Here is a 22,587-nt window from a genome sequence, read left to right as displayed (position 1 = left end):
AGACTCACTGACCCCACCTGCACTAGATGTCGATGTGACATGGGAGATTTCTTTCAGACGGTGTGCAATAGCCTTCTATTCAGCTGTTTAACGATACTAGCTTGCAATCTTCCGGATACATTTGGAGGTATTGAGACAACAGATTGAGGCCTCTCCTAAAGTAACTTTACTAGGAATGCTAGATGATTTGGGAGGCCCCAAGGGCAAATGGATCCTAGTGGAAATAGGAATGCTATTAGCGTATAGAGACATAAGAAAGTACTGGAAGAAGCCCCCCCCCCACTGAGAGGGTGGGAATGGATCAATGCGCACAGATGGAGAAACCTATTTACATAGTACAAGGGTGCCCAAAAACATTCTATGGTATGGGAAAAATGGTGGGCATACTATGGACTAGATAGGGATTGTGATGAGGGGGGATGAAGGCGAACAACTGTGCACTGGCATTTATATGTTATTAGTTGAGTGTCCTCTGTCGGGACCTGCAATTGATGTGCATTATTTGTATTTTTGTCAAAACAAGCAATAGAATTTTCTTATAAAAATAATTCTACATGATTAGAACAATTTTAAAAATTGTGACAATATGGTAATGGGCTGAATATCATATTCTGCACATCTGCATACTTTGTTTATGCTATAGTGTTTTTCAGGATTATGGTCTATAAAAAAATGATTTACCAAAACAAGTATTTTTATAAAGGAGGCACTTGGGTGTAGTATCTGGGGTGCTGGATTAGCTCACCTGCGAACCACAAAGAAGGGGTTTTTACAGAACCACACAAATAGAGGCTTGACTGTAGTTTGGCACACGGGTAACATAAAGAGTAGAATAAGGAGCAGCTGGGCTAGGTGTGGTTAGGCTAGTAATCTCACTTAATGTCCAGAGTATTATTGGTGCTCCTACTGCCCAATTAGCAGCTCTACACTAGCGAAGAGGCGTTTGAGCTGTGACCCGCTTCACCACCTCCTGCTGCCCCTCAGATGCCGCCGCACGCTCCTGCAGCTGACCTGCAAGGTTCTGCAGGAGGACTCAGAGCAAGGAAGCAGGCCACTGACTGCCCCGCTAGCCACACTGGAAGCCTGACAGCCTGCTGTGCAGTTCAGAGGGAACACACAAGCTGCAAGTCACAACTGGCGCACCCGAGATGACCCAGCAAACAGAGATATGCCCTACTACCTCCACCCCTGTTTGCTGCCAGCGTGAGCAGGCCCACCACAATAGTCAGACCCAGTTGCCTAGAACACCCGCTTCCAAAGTGACCGGTTCTACCATGTGGGCCTCTCCGGCTTCACCACGTTCCTCACCAAGGCGCAAGTATCTGCATGCCGCCCCTCACAGGGGGAACACATTGCCCCACTCCCTATGTCACCTGGTTCTGCAGCACCTAGTGCTACTGCCCAGCGACCTGCCAAGTGCGGTCATCGTATTTTATGCCATCACAACTGTGACAGAAACCTCTGCAGGCCCAGGACAAAAGTAACATGGATGATGATGAACTGGGTGAAGCAATCCATGTCATCCAAGCAGTCAAATGAAAACTTGCTCCGTCCCAAAATGTCAATTCCAGCTACAGGGGCAACGCATTACAGACCTCATTGACATGTGGGCCTCAGCTAACCATATGGCCGCAGCATTGCACCAGGCTTAACCTACAACCCCCGAATTGCACCCAACAAAATTGAAAATCTATGCTTCCAGAAATAGCGCCCCCCTGCCACTAGCTGGCGTACTGCGCACAGGCATACGCCAGCACGACAACTCCATACGTGGAAAAATCTATGTCTAAAAAGAGGGATAAGACTTCCTCTTAGGTTGTCAGATGGCCCGAGATCTTTGCTTTGTCCAGTTTGCTGTAAGCATACATGCCACCAGGATCAAAGAGCTGATACAAGAATTGTTCCACGTCATCAGGTGCCTAAAAGGAAGAACGGAGCACCTCCATGTAAACAAATCAATAAAATTAATTTGCACTGTGCCATTCACATGCGACCTAAGTTAGAACAAGAACTGAGACACCTGTAGGATGTCTAGATCTTATGAAGGTAGCTAAACCTACCCCTTTCGTCTCACCCATCGTGGTAGCAAGAAAACTAAAATAACCTGGTGCTGTAAGGATTTGCGAGGATATGAGGCTGCCAGATCTTGTCATCAAGAGAGCGTGTCACCTGATGCCCATGATGGATTACATTGTAAGTGAGCTCTCAGTATCCAAGTGGTTTTCAAAACTGGATCTAGGGTCAGAGTATCACCAAATACTGCTGCACCCTTACTCCCGCCCAATAACCACCTTCTTAACTCATGTGGGACTGAGTTGTGGGGGCAAGAGGTTAAACTTCGGCATCTCCAGTGCTGCTGATTTTTTCCAAAATATCAGAGAAGTCCTGAAGGAGCTACCAGGGGTGCTAGTAGTCTGTGATGCCATTTTCGTCCACGCCCCAACTCTAGAAAAAAACATCTCACCTGCTGGTAAGTTTTTGAATGTCTGAAAGATCATGGTCTAACACTCCACAGAGAGAAATGTGAATTCCTTAAACAGAGCATCAGTTTCTTCAGCTACCAGTTCTTGTTGGCCTCAGTCGCACCCGACCCTGGAAAAGTAAGACATTCAGAATGCCCCCACACCAACCTCAAAATCGGGTGTCAGGAGTTTCCTCAGAATGGTCACATATTGTAGATGCTTTATCCAAAACCTGGCTGACCTCACTGTGTCTCTGAGGAAACACACAAAAAATGTCCACTCTGAAATTGGGGAAGCAAACAAGAGCAACCTTTCCAGGCCACGAAACAGGCACACTATGCAGAGACACACCTCACATCCTTTGAACCCCAAAAGGATTCTGAGCTAGTGGTCAATGCTAGCCCCTAAGGCCTGGATGCCATCCTGTCACAATGTCAAAAGTGTGGGGAAAGGGCTCCCATAGCCTTCACGAGCAGAGATTAAGAAGTCATTGCGGTACACTGTGGATGCCGACACATCCACAGCTATCTAAACAGGTATCCATTTAAAGTCCACCCAGTCTACAAACCACTTATCCCACATTTCAAATGATCGGCGTTCAAACCACCACTCTGTATAAAAAGTGGATTCTGCAGGTTCAGGAGTTCAAATTCACCATTGAATAGCAGCCTGGCTCTTGAAATCCAGTGGATTTTCTCTCACAGCATGCTCAGCCTACCACTCCTGGGAAGGAACAAGCAGCTCACGATACTGCAGCATATGTAAGGTTGGTGCTAAAGCAAGCCTGACACTCGATGTCTGTTGCAGACGTCACCGAAGGACCTAACCAAGATGATTGCCTCCAGCTTGCTATAACCGCAGTTCAAACCGCATGGACCATTTTGCTCACCGGACTGAAGAGGCTCGGCTAGCCCTCCAATCTCTTATGTACGGAAAGAGCGTCATGCGGGAAATTGGACTAGTCTTTCCAAATAGTCTCAGGCACCAAGCAATCCAACTGGTCCATGAAACCCATCAATGGGTAATTAAAACTAAAAGCCGACCATGAAGGAAAATCTGGTTCTCTGGTTTAGACCATCTGAAAGAGATGGCAGTCCAAAACTCCACACCATGCCAGTCCGCCGGTGGTCCTGATACTCCGCCCCTGTCATCACAGGGAATGGACACACTGCCCAGTGGCAGTGAGCCAGCACCGACTTCCAAAGCCTCCCTGATGGCACTCACACACTGATAGTCAGTGACAACTTCTCTAAATACTCTGAAATAGAGACAGCAGCGTTCACCTCTGCAACGGAAATCATACTGAAATTTGAAAAAATAAAGGTGACATACGACCTCATAGGCGAGGTGAGAACTGATAACGGTCTACCATTCAATGGATGATAGTGGGCAGAGTATCTAAAGTTCTAAGCATAGGTGGTCATGCCACAGTGATCCCATGCCAACAGCTAGGTTGAGAGATTTGTGTGAACAATAACCAAAGTCACCCGCATTGTAGAAACAAAGGTGTCAAAAATGCCATCTATACTTTCCTGCAAGAATACCAGGTAACTCCCTATATCACCACAGGAGTCTCACCAAGTCAGCTGTGCTTAGGACAAGCAATTACTGACCATCTGACCTGGGTGGAGCCCTTAGGTACTCAAAACCACTCGGACACCCAGTGACAGCTATGCCAGTCACAAAAAGCAAGCAAAGCATCAGGACATACGATGCAGAGAGCAAGTGTTCGTGAAATACGGCCACCCAGGAGAAGCATTCTGACTCCCATCAAACCTCATCAGTGGGTGATTAAAAGCGTAAAAGGGACTATGACACGGCACGGTGAGGAACTGAAATGGTCACCAGGAATGTCCCACATTTTTAAATATATCGAACACCTTAGAGGAAGCCCAAGCATTTCAGAACTCTGTCGGTCTCCGGAAAAATGATTAACCCAATGATGTGGCTGAATAACCGCTTCCCCTGGGCCACCAACAGCAAAATTCCAGCAACTCATGGGGGGACAGGCTTGTTTACACTTCCAGGGGATAGCCCTCGCCTCATTTACCTGCAAGACACTGACCACTTGTCACAGCCCAAGACCCAGTACTCCAGCTCTGACAGATACTTTTTGAGGTCCAAACATGGCCCGCAAACCAATACAAGGGTTTTGTGTCTGAGTGATGACTGCCACCCGGCTGGAGCAGCAGAAGACCTGAACTGCTGTTGCAATTAACTTGTGTCAATGCCTATATTGGTGTTTCCATTTTGGTTTGATTTGTCCCTTTTCCCCTGCTCCGCTGAACACATAATTAAGTTATTTGTTTTGGTTTATGGTAAGGTTGGAATATAGTATCACAGGTGTTTGGTTAGCCCCCCTCAATGAAGAAGGGAAGTTCATAGAACCACACCCATAGAGGCCTGAATTGTAGTTTGGTCCCTGGGTGATGTAAAGAGTTGAATAAAGAGCATCAGTGTTAGGTGTAGCCAGGCTAATAATCATACTACACGCCCAAATTGTTATCAGTGCCCACGCCACTCAATTTGTAACTCTACATTGGGCAATAAAGGGTACAAGGAGCATTTTTTTTTTATCTTTGATTCCTTGATCAGAGAGTTGAGAAATGGGTAGCTGTATCAAGAAATCTATTTGCGGCTAAATGATTACTCCCTTGACAGTGCGTGCTCCTGTCCAAGTCATTATGCATCAAGGTGATACCACAAACATCCCCCATTCACAAGCAAATTTACTTTTATATTTGTAGTCCTTCTACTATGTTTACAAACCGCATAAAGAACTCCTCCTCCTGCGTGGCGACATTCCAGGTTTTCTCATGCCAGGATTACTCTTGCACTTTTGTCGTAAGAATATGTACATTTGTAATGTAATAACAGACTCACAGTAAAGTGTGGCTGTGCTGGTCAGGCAGCATCTAAAGGTAATTGCTGTAAGGCACTCTCCCCGCTCATTTGTGAGGCTAGGACAGGGAGGAGGGAAAGGCATAAGGCATATTGGACTGGGCAATTCAACTACCATGTTTAATGGGCATTCTCAGTCCCGCAGAATGCGCACAGCACATTTACTTGCTCAATCAGGCAAGCCTCAAAAGGGGTTTTGGCAACAACTCATCTCACAAGATGAGAGTTCATTGCCAAGAGCCTCTACATAACCAAAGCCAGAGCTCTAGCCTGGTTACATTGTTGTAGCCATGGAGTCTCCCAAGTGTGTATAGAAAGCAAACAGAGCAGGCTGGGGAGGATGAATTGGAGAGTTTAATTAATGGGGCAGTGAATACTGCTATGTAGGAGCTGCAGGACAAAAGACAGAGGCTAGATGCTTATGAGGATAGGCAAGTATGTAGAAGGCAGCCAAATGCAAGGTTATTAAACCACACTAGAGAAATATTGAAGTTAAACCAAAAACGACAGCAACAGGATGAGTAGTTATTTGCTCAATACACAGTGTCACAGGTTGATTCATTACCATTTTATGAGGTAGAAAGAAACATTGTAGAGACCAAAACACATAACACTGACAAACTCATTCCTCAGGTTTCTGTCAAAGTGATATTGTATGGAGGGTGTTGATGAGTTCCCCAAAATACCTAAGGTCATTTCAGTACTGACTGGCGTAGTTGTTAGCTTCTCCTCGTCCATAGGCCAACGTGACAAAGGAACATAGCCATTTGAGACATGTTTCTCCGGAGCCTACGCCAGGGCTGACTACAATCCTCCCTACATTTCCAGGATCCAGAGCGACCCACTCTCAAATTAAGGAATTTTATGAGGCCATGCACCTTATTTTTGAGCGGGCAGACCCCTCCAGAGCATGGGACCGCAGGGTGAGTGGGGGCCCTTCTGGTTCTGCAGCAGCGGCTATGGCACCGGCTCCAATTGGCCCTCATTGATTCAGACTGGCACTGGGGTGCCACTGTTACGTTCCCTGATATCGCCAGACCCCTTATCATCCCCTAATCTGACACTGATCTTGAACAGCGTTGACTGACTCTAATTCTGGCCCCAACAGGACCCTTGTGTCCTATGTTGGACTTATTCTGAAGAGGTAGGCCACTGGGAAGAATGGAAAGTGTCACTGGCCCCTTTAGTACACCAGTCAGAAGAGCAGGATATGGACTAGTGTGAGGAACTGGGTGATGTCAGTGGTCTGGACACATCCCCATATACTACCATGCTTTCTCCCTCTACCCTGGCTACGGAGGAGGAAACTACGTATGGTGGTGAAGAGGGCGGCTGATGTCCTAGATCTTGAGTTGCCCTCATTGCCAGTCAAGACCACCCCCTTGATGAAGGTGCTGTAACCGGGAGCGTCCTCTTCAGAACCTTTGTTCCCTTTGATTAAAGCCATCACCGACGTCCTTCTGGAAACCTGGTCCAATCCCTGCAAGGGAGCTCCTGTGAATAGGACAATTGTCCACCCCCGCCACTACCCTGCTGCAGGGGACCAGACTTTCTTCACCCAACACCGTACCCTGAAAAGCTTGGAGGTCCAAGCTTCCACTTCACAAGGGGCGTTCCCTGCCGCAACCCTGGACATGGAATTCAAGAGGCTGGATAGCTTTGGTAAGAAGAAGTTTTCTACATCCACCCTTGCATTGCGGTCCGTGAATACTGCATGTTCAATGGGCCACTATTCCCACACACTGTGGGACACAGTTGCACAAGAGCTGCCACAGGTCTCTAAGGAGGCCTCGGCCATTCTCTCCAAAGCAGTCAAGGATGGGAGAGACGCACCCAAGTTCACTATTCACTGTGGTTTGGACAAGACCGACTCGCTGGGCAGAGGGGTTTCCAGGACAATGGTGCTCAGATGCCACACCTGCCTGAGGACACCTGGCTTTTTAGGAGATGTCTAGGCTTCCTTCATGGACATTCCCTTTGATAGCAGTCGTCTCTTGGACTACAAGCCATACTCGGCGCTGGAGTGTTTTAAGGACTCAAGGGCTATGGCCAAGTCCTTAGGCCTCTCAACACTCCTGCATCATCCCCAGTCTGCTTTCTCTCCTTTTGTGGAAATGCAAGTGGCTTCCAATATGCCAACCCTATTCCAGCCACTGGTTCGCGCAAGCTTCCCAGTCTCTGCATGGAAAGGGACGTGGTTCCTCTCAATGCCATGGGTCGAGTAGCCAGTGTTCTGCTCCAACCACCAACACCCCAGCAGCTCCAGCCTCCAAGCCTTCCTAGTCTCGCCCTTCTAGATCATGGGTGTCCGGTTGGTGGCAGTATCAGCATCACCTCCACCACTGGCAGCCATAACATTGAACAGGTGGGTTCTACAAATTGTTTGCAGGGACTATTCCCTCCCCTTCAAAACCACTCCTTCCTCTATACCTCCATGCTACAACGGTTTGACAGAGGATCATTTATCCCTGCTCCACAAGGGAGTCACAGCTCTCTTGGCCAAGGGGGACATAGAGAGGGTTCCTGTGCCAGAAGTAGGCTGTGGTTGCTACTCCCGCTACGTTCTGGTCCCCAACAAGGACAAGGGACTTCACCCTGTCCTAGCTTTCCGAACCCCCAACTTCTTCCTCAGAAAGGAGAAGTTCAGAATGCTCACATTGGGTCAGGTCTTGTCTGCTCTGGATCCTGAACAATGGATGGTAGCATTGGACTTGCAGGGTGACTGTTTTCACATCTCTGCCCTGCCTGGATACAGATGTTGCTTGAGGTTTACAGTAGGCCATGGCCACTCTCAATTTACCATACTGCTCTTCGGCCTTACCAGCGCCTCTCGGGTGTTCACTAAGATGATGGTGGTGTTTGCAGCTTATCTGCGTAGATCAGAGGTGTCAGTCTTCCCCTATCTCGATGATTGGCTGCTGAAGTCAGGCTTGCCCCAGGCTGTCCTCTCCCATCTCCAGACTACGGCGGACCTCCTGCATTCCCCAGGGTTCACTATAAACATGCCAAAGTCACACTTGACTCACTCTCAGATGCTCCCTTTCATCAGAGCTGTTCTGGACTCAGTGCAGTTTCAGGCTTATCCTCTCAAGCAGCAAGTCCAGGAAATTGAAGCTACGATGCAGATGTTTCTGCCTCTTTCCTGAGTTTTGGCGAGGCTGCTGAGCCTCATGGCCTCCTGCATTTTGCTAGTGACTCGTGCCAGATGGCATGTGCGGGCTGTGCAGTGAGACCTGAAGTTCCAATGGACGGGGCATCAAGGGAATCTCTCCGACAAGATCCATATCTCAGAGGGAACTGCAAATGACCTGCAGTGGTGGCCAATGGACCGCGACTGGAACAGGGGTAGACCCCTCTCACTTCCCAGACCAGATCTGACAGTAGTGACAAATGCATCACTCCTGGGATGGGGCAGCCATCTGTGAGAGGTAGAGATCAGAGGACTCTGGTTTCCTGCAGAATCCGGACTCCACGTAAACATGCTGGAGCTTTAGTGCGATCTGACTGTCATTGAAAACCTTTCTCCCCTCCATCAAGGGAAGGCTAGTGCAGCTGTTCACGGATACCACTACTGCCATGTGGTACTACAACAAACTGGCAGGTTAGGGTTGTGGACTCTGTCAGGAGGCTCTGTGCCTCTTGACATGGCTGGAACAGCAGGGTAAATCCCTGTTAGTTCAACATTCGTCAGACACCCTGAATGCCAGAGCAGATTAACTTGGCTGGTCGATGCCTAGCGGATCACAAGTGGCATCTCCATCTGGAGGTGGCACAAGCTCTCTTTCAGCAGTGGGGAGAGCCTTGGTTAGATCTGTTCGCCTCCACAGAGAACGCGCAATGTCAGCAGTTTTGCACACTGGAATTTCCAAGGCAGCTCTTGCTCAGGGACGCTTTTCGTCTAGAGTGGAGTTTCGGCATCCTGTACGCCTTACCTGCCCATAACACTCCTGCCCAGAGTTCACAAAAAGATAAATAATGACCGGTCCCAAGTCATCCTTGTGGCTCCAGACTGGGCACAGGAGTCTGGTATCGTGAGCTCCTGAACATGAGTGTTGATCCTCTGATCAGGTTTCCCCTTCGGGAGGATCTTCTGTAGCTGGGGAGGGCAGTTAGCAGCTTTCTACCTTCCTCCCGAACTCTGCAATGTGGCCCTCTGCCAAAACAGTATACACCTTCCAGTGGAAGAGATTTGTATCATATTGCACAGATAGGTCTGTTGGTTCTCTTTCTTTTTCTCTCTGTGAGGTTTTGCTTTTTATCCTTACTCTTGCTCAGCAGGGCTCTGCTTTGGGTGCTCGGAAGGGTTATCTCTTTGCTCTATCTGCCTTCTTGCAGTTGCCGGACCAACCCTCTTTATTTAAGTCCCCTGTTGTACATAGATTTTTGAAGGGCCTTTTACAAATGTTCTCCCTTCTCCTTTTATTATGCCTCAGTAGGACCTAATTTGGTCCTCACCTTCGTGTGCTCCTTTTGAGCCTCTCCACAATTGTCTATTGCACCTGCTCACCAATAAAGCAGCCTTCCTCATGGCCATTACATCTGCCCGGAGAGTGAGGGAGGTGCATGCTTGATCTTCCAAGCCTCCAATCTTGTCAGTTTACCCAGGGAAACTGGTGCTTCATACTAGGACCTCTTTCCTGCCAAAAGTGGTAACACCATTTCATGTGGGAAAATCTGTCACCTTGCCCACCTTTTACATTCCTCCACATCCCTCTAAGGAAGAGAAGCGACCCTATTGTCTGGACCCAAAAAGAGCGTTATTGGTCTACCTTCATCGAACGAAAGAGTTTGGGTGGATGACCAACTCTTCGCAGGGTATGTTGGAGTGAAGATAGATTGGGCGGTACAGAAACGGACCATATCTTGATGTTCATTCTCTGCATCAAAAATCTACTACACACTAGCGATAAAGCAGCCCCCTGAAGACTTGCGGGTTCATGCCACCAAGAGCCAAAGCTGTGACCACTGTTAGCACGTGGATATCACCACGTGGATACCAGTCGTGGATAACTGGCAGGCAGCAACGTGGGCTTTCCTGCACACATTTACTAATCACTACCACCTGCACAGTCAGGTCTGTAGGGACAGGCATTTCACCCGTTCAGTCATGCAGGACTTCGTATTTCAAAATTGTGTGCAAACCCACCACCAGGGATGGTATTACTTGGGTATCCATTCAAAGGCAAGGAATCTGTGGCTAGATGCCTCTACTAGATAAACAAGTTACTTATCTTTGGTAATGGATTACCTGGTAGAGCCAATATCTAGCTGCAGATTCCTTACCGACCCACCCATCCTCCCCGCCCTGCGGACAGATTTCTAGGGTCAGGGATGGTCCCCTTCAGGGCCCTAGTCTGTAGTCACCAGCGTCTGAGTACTTCATGGCTCCACGCTACTGGTGTGAACAGTTGTGCAAAGTAACTGACGTCACTGTTCTGAGGTGGCGCCTACATAGGTGAAGCAGACATAGCTTCCAGCGTGGACGACAAAGCCATGCAGAGCTGACCAATGCCACCTGACCTGCCAGGATCAGTCTGATGCCTACAGAGAAATTCAAAGGTAAAGAATCTGTAGCTAGATATTGTCTGTATTAGATAATGGGGGTCATTCTGACCCTGGCGGCCGGTGACCGCCAGGGTCACCGACCACGGGAGCACCGCCAACAGGCTGGCGGTGCTCCCAAGGGCATTCTGACCGCGGCGGTTCAGCCGCGGTCAGAAAGGGTAAACCGGCGGTCTCCCGCCGGTTTACCGCTGCCCCATTGAATCCTCGCGCTCCGCCATGGGGATTCAGACACCCCCTACCGCCATCCTGTTCATGGCGGGAAACCCGCCATGAACACGATGGCGGTAGGGGGTGCCGCTGGGCCCCTGGGGGCCCCTGCAGTGCCCATGCCAATGGCATGGGCACTGCAGGGGCCCCCGTAAGAGGGCCCCACAAAGTATTTCAGTGTCTGCTTTGCAGACACTGAAATACGCGACGGGTGCAACTGCACCCGTCGCACCCCTGCAACTACGCCGGCTCAATTCTGAGCCGGCGTCCTCGTTGCAGGGGCATTTCCGCTGGGCCAGCAGGCGCTCTTTTGGAGAGCGCCCGCCGGCCCAGCGGAAATGTTTGAATGGCCGCCGCGGTCTTTTGACCGCGGTGCGGTCATTTGTCGGCGGTACCTTGGCGGACAGCCTCCGCCGTCCGCCAAGGTCTGAATGACCCCCAATGTGTTTAAGTACCTTGTTCTTTTGTAACTTTGCCCACATGTGTATTATTACATTTCACAATGACTGTTTATAAAACCTGGGCTCTCTTTTTGTGGGGATTCCTGAACCTTTTCGGATGAATATGAGCAATATCTCCAATCTGTCTACAAATAACTCAATTTCTGGGACCCACCCACACCCAGAAACATACCATACCAAAACAGATTTGTAACAAACTACTAGGGCTATAACTGCCTCAAAGATTCCATGGGGTTGAGGGAAGGTGATAACAGTAGTTACTGACTCCCTCTAAATTCTAAGGTTTAATGTAAATTGAATCCAGGGCTCTGAAGTCCCCTGGTGAAAATCTGTGGAAGAATGAGAAATTACCCAGGGACTCAGAATTAACAATTCCTCTGGAGATCCCTCATTTCATGGTCCCACTTATAAACCCTTGTTAACTCCACCCTCTACCACACCAGTATTGGTAACTGCTGTGGGAGGAGAGATAATGGGGTGATTTATAGGAAACTTGTAATTAGGCTATGGATTGTGAATGTTCTTAAAAAACAAAACGTGGTATTGTTAAAAAGCAAGTGAACTAAGCAATATCATCAACTATGGCTCCCGAATGTACTACGGATAAATATGAATTTGATATTCGCTGTCCATTTAAGCTAGTTTCTAATTTTGATTTAGTCTCGATTTAATCTGATATGAGTATTACAAAATATACTGATATTTGTTTTTTGTTTAGGTGCCACAAATCCATACACAGAAGCGAACTATAAGCCAGCTTTTCTTTCAGACGATGAGTTAAAGCATCTTATTCTCAGGGTATGTAATGTTGTACTGTCGTTATTTTTAAATAGATAAGAATAACATTTAAAAAATATTGATGGTGTGGGGGAAAGATCATTTATTTTATAAAGATTTCAAGGAATCTGAATCCAACCTAACAGACTCAGGTCCTGGTTACAAGTATAGTTTCTATTTATATTTATCGCACCCTGGTAAATGACAATATCAGGGGGGGGTCATTATTTATTGGGTGCAAACATGCCGCTTTTGGTGTTAACATGGGCAGGTTTATCCTTTTGAAATTTAACGAATATTGAGTTATTTAACGCATCCTATAATTCTCGGATAGAGCGGTTTAAGCATTGGGCCAAATTTAACGAGCAGCTCCTAATAAGGGCCTTAGTGAACTTATGTGTATTTTCTCAGTATTTGCTAAAGTAATGTTTACATTTCCTCAGTATTTGCTAAAGTAATATTTTGACATTTCTACGGTGAATTTTTATCTAAAGTTGTTTGACAACGGCAAACAACTGAATTTGAACTCTACGCTAACCTCCGTTCAAGTGGGCTTCAGGACATACATAGCTCAAGAAACCAGGTGTGTCTTACTGGTATAATTGTGAGATGCTTTGATGTTTCCTCTGACCTGAAATTAACTATTTTTTAACGAATCCCCTTTATAAATTGTTTTGGGTGAGGGAAACGAGTGGCACGAGGATACCTAACTACTGCTTGGTTTGCGATGCAGTTGGCTATAAGTCAGCAAGAGCTTTCTTTCTTAAACTTCTCTTCCTGAACCTTGTGTAGTGGCTGCTGAAGGCCGTGTGACTATCTCAATGGTATGTGGATGAGCTTTCAATCCTCCCATCATTTCCTACCCACAGTCCATTTGCTACTCCAATATCATAAAGCCTGTTCAATGTAAGGTACTCGTAGAAAGTAATGTGAAGCCTATTAAGTTATTATGCCTTTGTACTCTGTTTTCTTAGTGCTTTCTTAAAAAAACAAAGTATATAAAATACAAGTGCTATATAGAAAACACATGTGCATACAGCCAGTATACAATATTAGAGTGCCTTTGTGTTGGCATTATCTATTGTGTCCCGAGAACTAACTTATGGACTGAGCCCTAACAAGCGTGTTCATTACTTGAATAGGGTTCTTCTGTTGTTGACCCTCTTCATGCAGCATGTCTGTCTCTGAAGCAGCCTGCAAGTTCCACATGATACCTATGAATTTCTATGCTTTCCGTGCAACTTTACTCTTATACTTTGGGGTATATGTACATCATTATTTGCCTGTCGTATGATGAGCCCCTTTTTAGCTGTACTTTCTCCAGGTTTTATTTTTAGCTTGAGCTCCTCTTTTGCTTTTAAATTGCTTTATGCAGGAGTTCCCATGTGTGTTTGGGTATAGCTTGGTTTCAAAATAGCAAAGTGGCTTCTCTGTGATGAAACGACTGATGTTGCCTGGCACACATGGTCTTTCATGGCTGACTGACAATGCAGTGCGTATGGATTCATTACCTTTGGGATCTCTTACTTCTGTGGGCATTCTTTCTCTGAATTCCTAAATGTTGTAACCATGCACTAAAGATGTAACCTTCAGTCAATAATGTTAGCAAGCTAAGTGTCTCTGTAGCACTGAAAAGCCCTTAGCGCTTTAAGACGTTGTTTGTGCTTTTGTGCCTAAAAAAAAATGTAGACTGTGGAAACCAAGAGAGCTTGAGAGCTGAGAGAACAAGCCCGTTGTGTTTGACGTCTGACGGACCGACGGGAGGAGGAAACTGCGCACCGAGCGCTGCTGATTGCTGCCAGGCCTGGCTACCGGGCCTGATCCGCCTGGGCAGAGAGGCGGAGGAAGCTGCGGCACGATTCCGTGACTGCTTGCCGCCCGGCAGATCCACTTGCCACCTGAGCCGATTGCCGCCTGAGCCGCCCATCCCTCATTCCCACAGCACGGCCCCAGCAACCAGAGTGCCATCCTGGGGGTGAGGGGGAGAGGTGCTGCAGATTGCCGTGGATTGTGGCGTGGACTACAGTGTGGTGAGCCTCAGGTGCAGTATCCCAGGACTCAAGGCTGTACAGGCTACAGATACCAGTGCAGCAAGGGCAGCAACCAATCTGCCAAGCGAGTGCGGCAGCTGTAGGTGGCTGCCGCTGAGTGCACGCCCTGGTACCTCACAGAAGCAGCCCAGCCAGGTCTGGGTTCGGCGTGTGGGGCAGCCGGAGAGACCTGCTCACCATCAGTTCACCTTGTTAAGGCCTGCAACTGGCAGACAGCTGCAGCCGGGCACTTTAAATTGGGGGAAACTCCAACCCTTCCGCCATATTTTCACACTTTCACTCCAAGTAGGAGGAGTGACCTATAGGCATCGGCACCTAAGAGGGAACCGAAGCAGAGTGTGTGGAGAGCATGAGAACCCACAGCTCTGTCCTTTAATTGACACATAATAGGGTACAGAATTTAATGAGAAGAGAGCCCCCAACAAACATTAGGGGGCGCAAAAGTGGGGAAGGTGAAGTACTCCGCGAGACCCCAACCCACAACACAGGTGGCACCACAGGTGTAACGGTTTCAAAGGTGTATTCCCTGGGGCCCCAGGACCAGTCACAAGGGAAAAGCCAGAAGGAGAAGGGAGGATCTAAAGGCATCATTGAGTACTTTACAACACTGGGGAAAATCACCAGTCACAGAACACTCTGTGGAGAAGCAGTCCCAAGGTCATATCCAGTGCAATCACCTTGGGCAACTCTTAGGCAGACTTTCCGCCAAGCAATGCAGCACAAGAGTCAGTGCTGGAACTTTCAGAACCAAGCACTGTTCATCATGTGGAAATCCAATGCAAAACACTGAGTACACTTTCCAACCACAAAAGCAGGTGATCCTGCTATCTCCAATTATAGTGGTAAAGAACAGACACATAGTCCCTGATCACTTCTTAAATAAGGGACATTGCACAGAAGGAAGCCAGAAAGGAAGCTTAGATAATCTGGCATTAAAAGTATCAACCCCAAAGAAGAAACAGCCCTGCCATCCCTGGGAGGCCTCTCTTACACAGGAGGAATTAGAGGCGGTCAAAGACGAAGAGCTGCACTCCAGGGAAGGAGGTGCCCAACACACACCCATAAGAAGAAGCGTTAACCAGCCCTCTACAAACATGCTGTATGCATCTGAAACAACACAAAATCATGGAATTATTGACTCGAGGGACACCTGCTCCTGACAGGATGGGACTCCTTAAACAAAACTCTAACAGCCATAACAAATGCCACAATTTTCAATACAGACAAACTGGACATTCAAATCCAAATCTTGCAAAGCTTGGCAACCACTACCATGACAATTGACAATAAGTTGGATAGATGAAATGTACTGATCAAAAAAGGACATGCATGTGTGGAGGCTGACAAGGAGCCAACTACCCATCCCCATCATTGCCACTACAGCCCAATCCTGGACAAACTACAAGAATTGCCATCAATTAAGTCGACAATAGTGGTAAACTTAAAACAAGAAGCCTAACAGTGGAGAAATGGCAGGCAGCTGCTGCCGGGGCTTCAAAACCCTGAAACAACAAGCAGCCAACAAGAAGAAGCGCCAAACGTTGCAACACAGGCAGAAGTAAGCCCAGAACAGACATTAGGAGAAACAGCGGAAAGCCCAAATTAAAGTGCACAATCGAGATGAAGGACTTTTTGTTCCCGTTCTGTCCAGGAAAAATTAGAAAGGTCTAAGAAAAATGCACAACAAATCACATATGGGGCAGGAAAACAAAGCTCTTTCTAGAATGCACACTTCCTGCTCAACTGACAGACACCAAGGTTCAGTCCAGAATCAGACAGCCACTGATGCCACAGAGGGGTAATAATCCTCAATGGCAGCAGAAAGAGTAAGGAACAGTCTTAGCAGGAACTATGAACCTGGGAGTCCTCTGTTAAACAGTGGCAACAGGCAAGCTTGAATAACTACAACCAAACTGCCGAAGGTCAAACGCCCACCCTCAGTTGGCACCCCCAGAAACAATCATACAGATCTCAACGCCTGGGACCCAGCATGGTGCAGGAGAGGAACAAGGACGCATCTCCTCACATGGGACACACTCTGTTAACTAGAGTGGTGAAGTCCCATGAGAACAGTGTCCAACCATATAGATACGAGACCTGGATCCAGGCAAACCTTCTTAGGGTTGCCCTTGAGGAAACAAGAGAACAATCAAGCAATGCTACCTCTGTGGGATTCCCATCCTCGGTCCCAAGACCACTGTGGCCCCTCACAAACTCTGTTGCTCACCAGTTTAGTGCTTATCCCACATATTAAGCACTGACTGTGGTAAACCAAAGAATAAGTACAGTTTCCGCAATTACATCCGCTCTGCATTCCACAAACAGCCATAGAGCAGCATACTGTCATTCTCTGCACACAAAGGATAGGGGGACTCATGCCCTAATTTCTCACCCAACATATAAATCTCAGGTCCCCTGGGATACCCAAAATAGAGGCAACCTCATGAGAATCGACATTTGTATCCAAGGACTGGAATAATTAAACAGTAAAGATCTTGAATACATAGCCTTTTTAGCACCTAGAAAGGGCGACTCAAACAAGTGCACAGATGTTTGTTTTAGCAGCCCGGAGACAGTGCAGTTGCTATTGTCAAAGTCGGAGGTTTTCTAACATTGGGGTGTAGAGCCTAAGGAGGTGACAAGAGTAAAATATCCAACCTTCCTCATCCCTCAAAGAACCAATGGAAAAAGTGACAGAACACTGACAGTAAACCTCTTGGCAGCCAATACGAGGTCAATCCTACAGCACGCCAAGGGGGCATCCTCCGCATTCATCATGGGGCCAAGAAAGCTAATAATCTCCATCAAACAGGAACAACCAGTGACAAGATTTTGCCAGGAAGCAGACTTGCAAAAAGAGGAAGGCAATAGTAACAAATTCTCCCCTCGAGCCTGGCGCATCCTCGCACCTCATGGATGGAGCTGGAATTCAGCAACGCCAAAAATCTCAAACCCTCGAACCCTGCACAAATGTTTGTTTGGTAATACAAACGTAATATTTAGAACATAGTTGGGACAAGCAAAATCACTCAAGACCCAAACTTGGAATCCTTTTTGGGAGAGTTTGATAAAATCTGTTTACAAGAAACCTGGAGAGAGGTTGAAAATCTGTTAGCAGGGTTCCAATAATTTTTTAGCCCAGCTGCAAAAGTCCAAAGGGCACCCTTAGGGAGGTCTATCAATTACATAACCACAAGTAAATATTTAAATGCAAGGAGCATTGACCAGCTGCCAGCCCACATGTTAGCTGTCATCACTGAAGATTGGCTATTGGAACAGACATCATATTGGCCATAGTATTAAACATTTACATCAGTCGCAGTGCGGCTCACATACAGCATCCATTAGATCCAGCAGAAAATGAACTGCTGTCTCCAAGAGCCTCATACGGGAACATCCCTGGCTCATCACAGGCGATTTCAACTTAAACATGGCCAACCAAAAGAAGTGCCAGGAAGAAGTCTTGGATCAGTGCCAGGACATCCCACAGCAAGTATGATGCTTCAGGGACATGGATAAATGTGATCATCCTCTGTTGAGAGCCTTGGAGGCCGTAGGGCTGAGGGTCCCGAATGGCCGATTCCCCACAGACTGCCCAATAAATCAGACATACAAATCAAAGAAATCTGCAAGCACCCTAGATTACACATTTGCATCTATGACAATTTTCAAGTACTTTCATGATTTTAGCATAGAGGTCAGATGCAAAAGTGCCCATCACCCATAAATTATGAAAATTGTGAATAACAACCATTATGTGGCACAGGTGCATAATATAGGGATCCAGGAAGCCATCTACATCATATAAGATGGTCTAACATGTGGATGGGGAAATATGAGACATGGAAAACCAGCTTTATTACCTGATCTAGGTGCCCATGTGGAAACAATCATCAAATGGGAGGCAATATTAACATCACTAAGAAACCAGCTAGGTCTCATCCAACGGTCCATGGTGGGTTCACTACGGAGTAAAAATCAACGGTTCAGGCAATCCCTAAAGCAACAAAGGCAACAGCTCAAAAAATCAGCAAGATTCCTAAAGAAACACAAGGCACCAACCAACTTGGCTCTTTCCATGAACTAAGAAACAAATACAAGAAGGTAGTCTGGGAAGCAAAGCAGGCACATCTAGACCAGGAATGGATCAAAGTTGTTGAGGTGTGCAAACTAAAGAACAGTCCACTGGAGTGTGGGACTGCAGGGACCCTAAGCAACACTGTGCCAGAAGTGAAGTGGATCAAGTATATCTCCAAACTATTCGGCTGTCAGGAAGCAGCAAAACTCAATTCTATCTTAAAATATGAGCTGAATCCCTTATCCTTTGAAGTACAAAAGGACAACTCCAACACTGCAGAATGATTGGGCCCGCTGGTCCAATCATCCTCCCCACTGGGGTCTTAAAACACGATCCCAATTTTTGGTCTGACCAGCTCAGTAATATGTTCAATGCCTGCGTCACAGAAAACAAAGTTCCTGATTCCTGGAAAGGGGCAATTTTCCATCCAATCTACAAAGAGGGCCCCCATGGGAACCCAGACAGCTATCGTTTGATCACTTTGCTCAACACTGATGCAAAAATATTTGCGGGTTGCCTGTTAGAGGAACTAAAAGACTGGGCAACTAAATTGAATATAAGACCTCAAAACCAAACTGGCTTCCGCCCCTCATCGAGCACTTATGACAACCTGATAGCACTAGCCATGTTGGCTGAAAAATATTCAGAAAAGAAAATGGCTTTGTATCCTGCTTTGTGGGCCTATCTAAAGCTTTCAACTCTGTGCAACAGCACAGTCTGTTGAAGAAGTTAGTAGATCTCAACATTCTAATGAAACTGGTAAGAGGAATACAGCTTTTATAGTCTGACAACTGAACTAGGGTAAAAGCTGATGGAAATGGAAGAGTGTCTACTAAAATCCAGATAGATATAGGTGTTAAGATAGGCTGCGTATTAACACCAATGCTATTCAACTTCTATGTGGCAGATCTGTGCACACAATTGAACACTTCATTATTATATGCAGAACACATTGTCCTATTGAATATTTCAGGCACAGACCTCCGCACATTGCTAAACACCCTTGATCAGTATTGCAGGACAAACCTGCTGCTGGTAAACCTGGAGAAAACCAAGGTATTCTTCTTTGGCGAGTGTGTAGTAAAGAAAGCAGTGGCTATGTGGAAATCAACTTGTGGGTAGAAGTAGTAGCTACAAATATCAGGGGGTTGGTTGCAGGAGCGATGGTCTCACGGCTTGCACCTAAACACCTTGAAAGTCAGAGTAGCATCCCAACTTGCATCTCTTTAAAACCTGTCTATGAATTTGCAAAGCCCAACCTGGAGCCCACTCCTCATGGTGATTAAGACAAAGTTTTTACCCTCCGTGGCATATGGTGTGGAAACTTATCCCTGGCAAGTTTAATGATTTCATGGACATTGCACAGTGCAAAGTTGTTCGCTCTCTTTTCCATCTGCCATACACCGGCACCAATCAGATTGGAATTAAGGCAACAAGACCAAGCCTTGGTACAGGACGGGGCTGTCACCAAATATGCCTCTCTGCTAAGTCAGGTGCACCCGAACACACTAAAAGCACTGATCTGGGAGGAAACAGGCCTGAACTTGCTGGAGGTCTAAAATTTAAGGTCAGATAAAATTGTCTTGGCAATTAAGCATCTACAGGTCGATGAGATGTGGCAAAAGACCCTTCCGCATAAACCATTTAAGCGACTATTAAATAAACAAATCAAGCGGCTATCGTGAAGCAAGGATAAAGACAAGTTCAGACTATGGTCCTATTCATGGATGACTATTAACACGTACAACGCTCCAACAGGACAGCCATACCTGGCAGAAATATTTAGGAAGTCTCTAAAAATAAAGGTGATGCACGCCAGATTTGGTCTACCTCCCACATTGGATGCAGTTCCAAAATGGCTAAAATCCTCAAACAGTGGGAGATGTAGGCTATGTACATACCAACGGAAATACTTTTTACACATTCTATGCATATGCCCACACTAGTTACCCTGGTGGAAACTGTACCTCAAAAACGTTTTTATCTCCATTGGCATTAGATTTTGCCGACAACCTATCCTATTTTGTCTCAAAGGATTGACACCTCAACGCATGGCATGCGTGGCAAAATTCATTTTAAAATTGGAACATCTTTTTAAAGCATACACCAAACAACTGTGAAAGTTCATTGAGCTTATTAGCTCATGACTAAATCATATTTTCAGCACCGTTTACAAGATCAGCCTCTAGATGCAGAGCTTTAAGGACAGCATGGAGCTGGAGGGGACAGTTTCTGCTATTGCCCTGATAATGATATACACAGTATAATTTAAATGGGGGACCAATAATCTATCTGGTATTATTGCTTTTAACTCTACAAGAATTATAAATTCCAGTAGGATGTTTTTGTTTTCTTTAGATGAGAAAGTGTTTATGTTTGTTGCTGATTACAATGATTTTTATTAATTATGCAACAAAGATTTTTTTTTTCGTTTTTTTTTTCTTCTTCTTAAAGTAGAATGAATCTAATATCTAAAGTGACCTCTAAACTTCCTTGGTGGAGCAGTCACTTGGGATAGTTCAACTGTTCATAACCAAATTTCCGTATTTATTTATGCCCGGTTACATTTTGTCACATAATAAAAGCTAAGGAGCGATTTTGTAATAGGCTGTTAAAAGTAACGTTAGAAACCTCTTTGGTAATTGTTTAATATACGGAAGAGCATACAAGGACAAATGGATTTCTAAGTTGAGGTTTGCTGTAGCCAAGGGATTTTTCACATATAGGAAACCTAACTAACGGTAAATGAACATTTAGATAAACTTCCCTTTAGGCCATCAGTTACTTGTTTAAAGTATGCTTTCCTTTTAGTATTGCACTGTACCTTTGAGAGTTTTTTGGAAAATTGTAGATATTGGTCAGGTTTTGATATTGTGGTAACGTTTTAGTATTATGGTGTAGATGCACTCCTTTCTGAGAGTTTGTGAAATCCAGTTGAGTGGAACACATTGAATTCAAACTACTTATCTTTATTGCAATTTTACTATCTATTCATGCTGCATGAAAAGTATTTACATGTCATTCTATTGGAGATTGTATTATAAATTATTAAAACAAGTAAGCATGTTAAATGTTGAATTTGACCGTAGCAATATGTTATTTCAACATACCCTTTAACTCTGAGCATAAAAAGAAAATTGTGAGGATTTGGCAGCAAAATGGCCATCTCATAGCAAATTCAAATCCTGTTATGTTAATAGACACTTCTGATAGAGACATCTAGCTGCAGGTTCCTCACCTTTTGAATATTCCCCAGGTGCCAGACTGGATTCAGAAACTTTTCACCAGTACCCCTGCATGGAAGTAGGTGTCACTATGCGGCTCCACAATGACATCGTTCCTCCCTGCAAATGACGCCGTTCCTCTCCGCAAATGACGTACGGAGCCTATACATGCACCAATCCTGCATGCTGACATCAGTTCCTTTGTCGTAGACTCCTGTTATAGTAGCAAGACTGCTGAATTTTGGGCAGTAGCACCTCTGAGCGTAGGGGACTGAGTTTGATCCCACACCATGTGACAGCTATTGGCCAACCCCTTCTGGCTAGCTAGCAGCACCTCATCAATACCAAAGGTAAGAGTGATTTGTGGCAGCCTATCACATGGCTCTTAGGCTCCTCAAGGAAGTTGTTGTGGAATGGATCATACCCCTTTCTCTCAGTTATAAAAGTCGCATACATGCAAAGACAAACAGAAGCAGAATCTTGGTTTAATATATATTTTATTGAAGCAACTGCGTTCTACGTAAAAGGCATGAATTAGGATTATGAGGATAATGAATCACAGCATTATTACAGCTGTGACCAGGAAAGTGAAACACAAGAAGATTCCCACATTGTCACAATAGTGTGTCTAACTTCCCTACCTACACAACTACGTTTCTACATGAGAGCAAGTAGCAGTGGTAGCCCTAATCCACCCTTCTGGTCCTAAGAAATTAGCCCAACCACCATGCCTGCGTTCAGAGGTGGTGAAGAGGTCTGCTAGTCTGCTTGGAGTCCTCCCACATAGACTAAGAGGAACCAAAGCTTTTCACCAGAAACTGCGACGACGTTCAGGCTGAGATGGCAAGCTGGCTGGAATGT

At 46.1% G+C, this 22,587-nt stretch overlaps 1 protein-coding gene across 5 annotated transcripts in view; it reads left to right on the top strand.

Moving 5' to 3' along the window:
* Nucleotides 1–22,587, top strand: part of BMAL1 (basic helix-loop-helix ARNT like 1) — a 573,964-nt gene that overhangs the window by 318,204 nt on the left and 233,173 nt on the right. For all 5 annotated transcript variants that reach the window (XM_069223570.1, XM_069223574.1, XM_069223572.1 and 2 more), the window contains one exon: nt 12,315–12,394. In XM_069223570.1, the coding sequence (XP_069079671.1) occupies nt 12,315–12,394 (80 nt within the window). The remainder of the gene's footprint in view (nt 1–12,314; nt 12,395–22,587) is intronic.

This window comes from Pleurodeles waltl, chromosome 3_1 (assembly GCF_031143425.1).
Source record: "Pleurodeles waltl isolate 20211129_DDA chromosome 3_1, aPleWal1.hap1.20221129, whole genome shotgun sequence".
Taxonomy (NCBI): domain Eukaryota; kingdom Metazoa; phylum Chordata; class Amphibia; order Caudata; family Salamandridae; genus Pleurodeles; species Pleurodeles waltl.
This window is presented reverse-complemented; position numbering and strand designations above follow the sequence as displayed.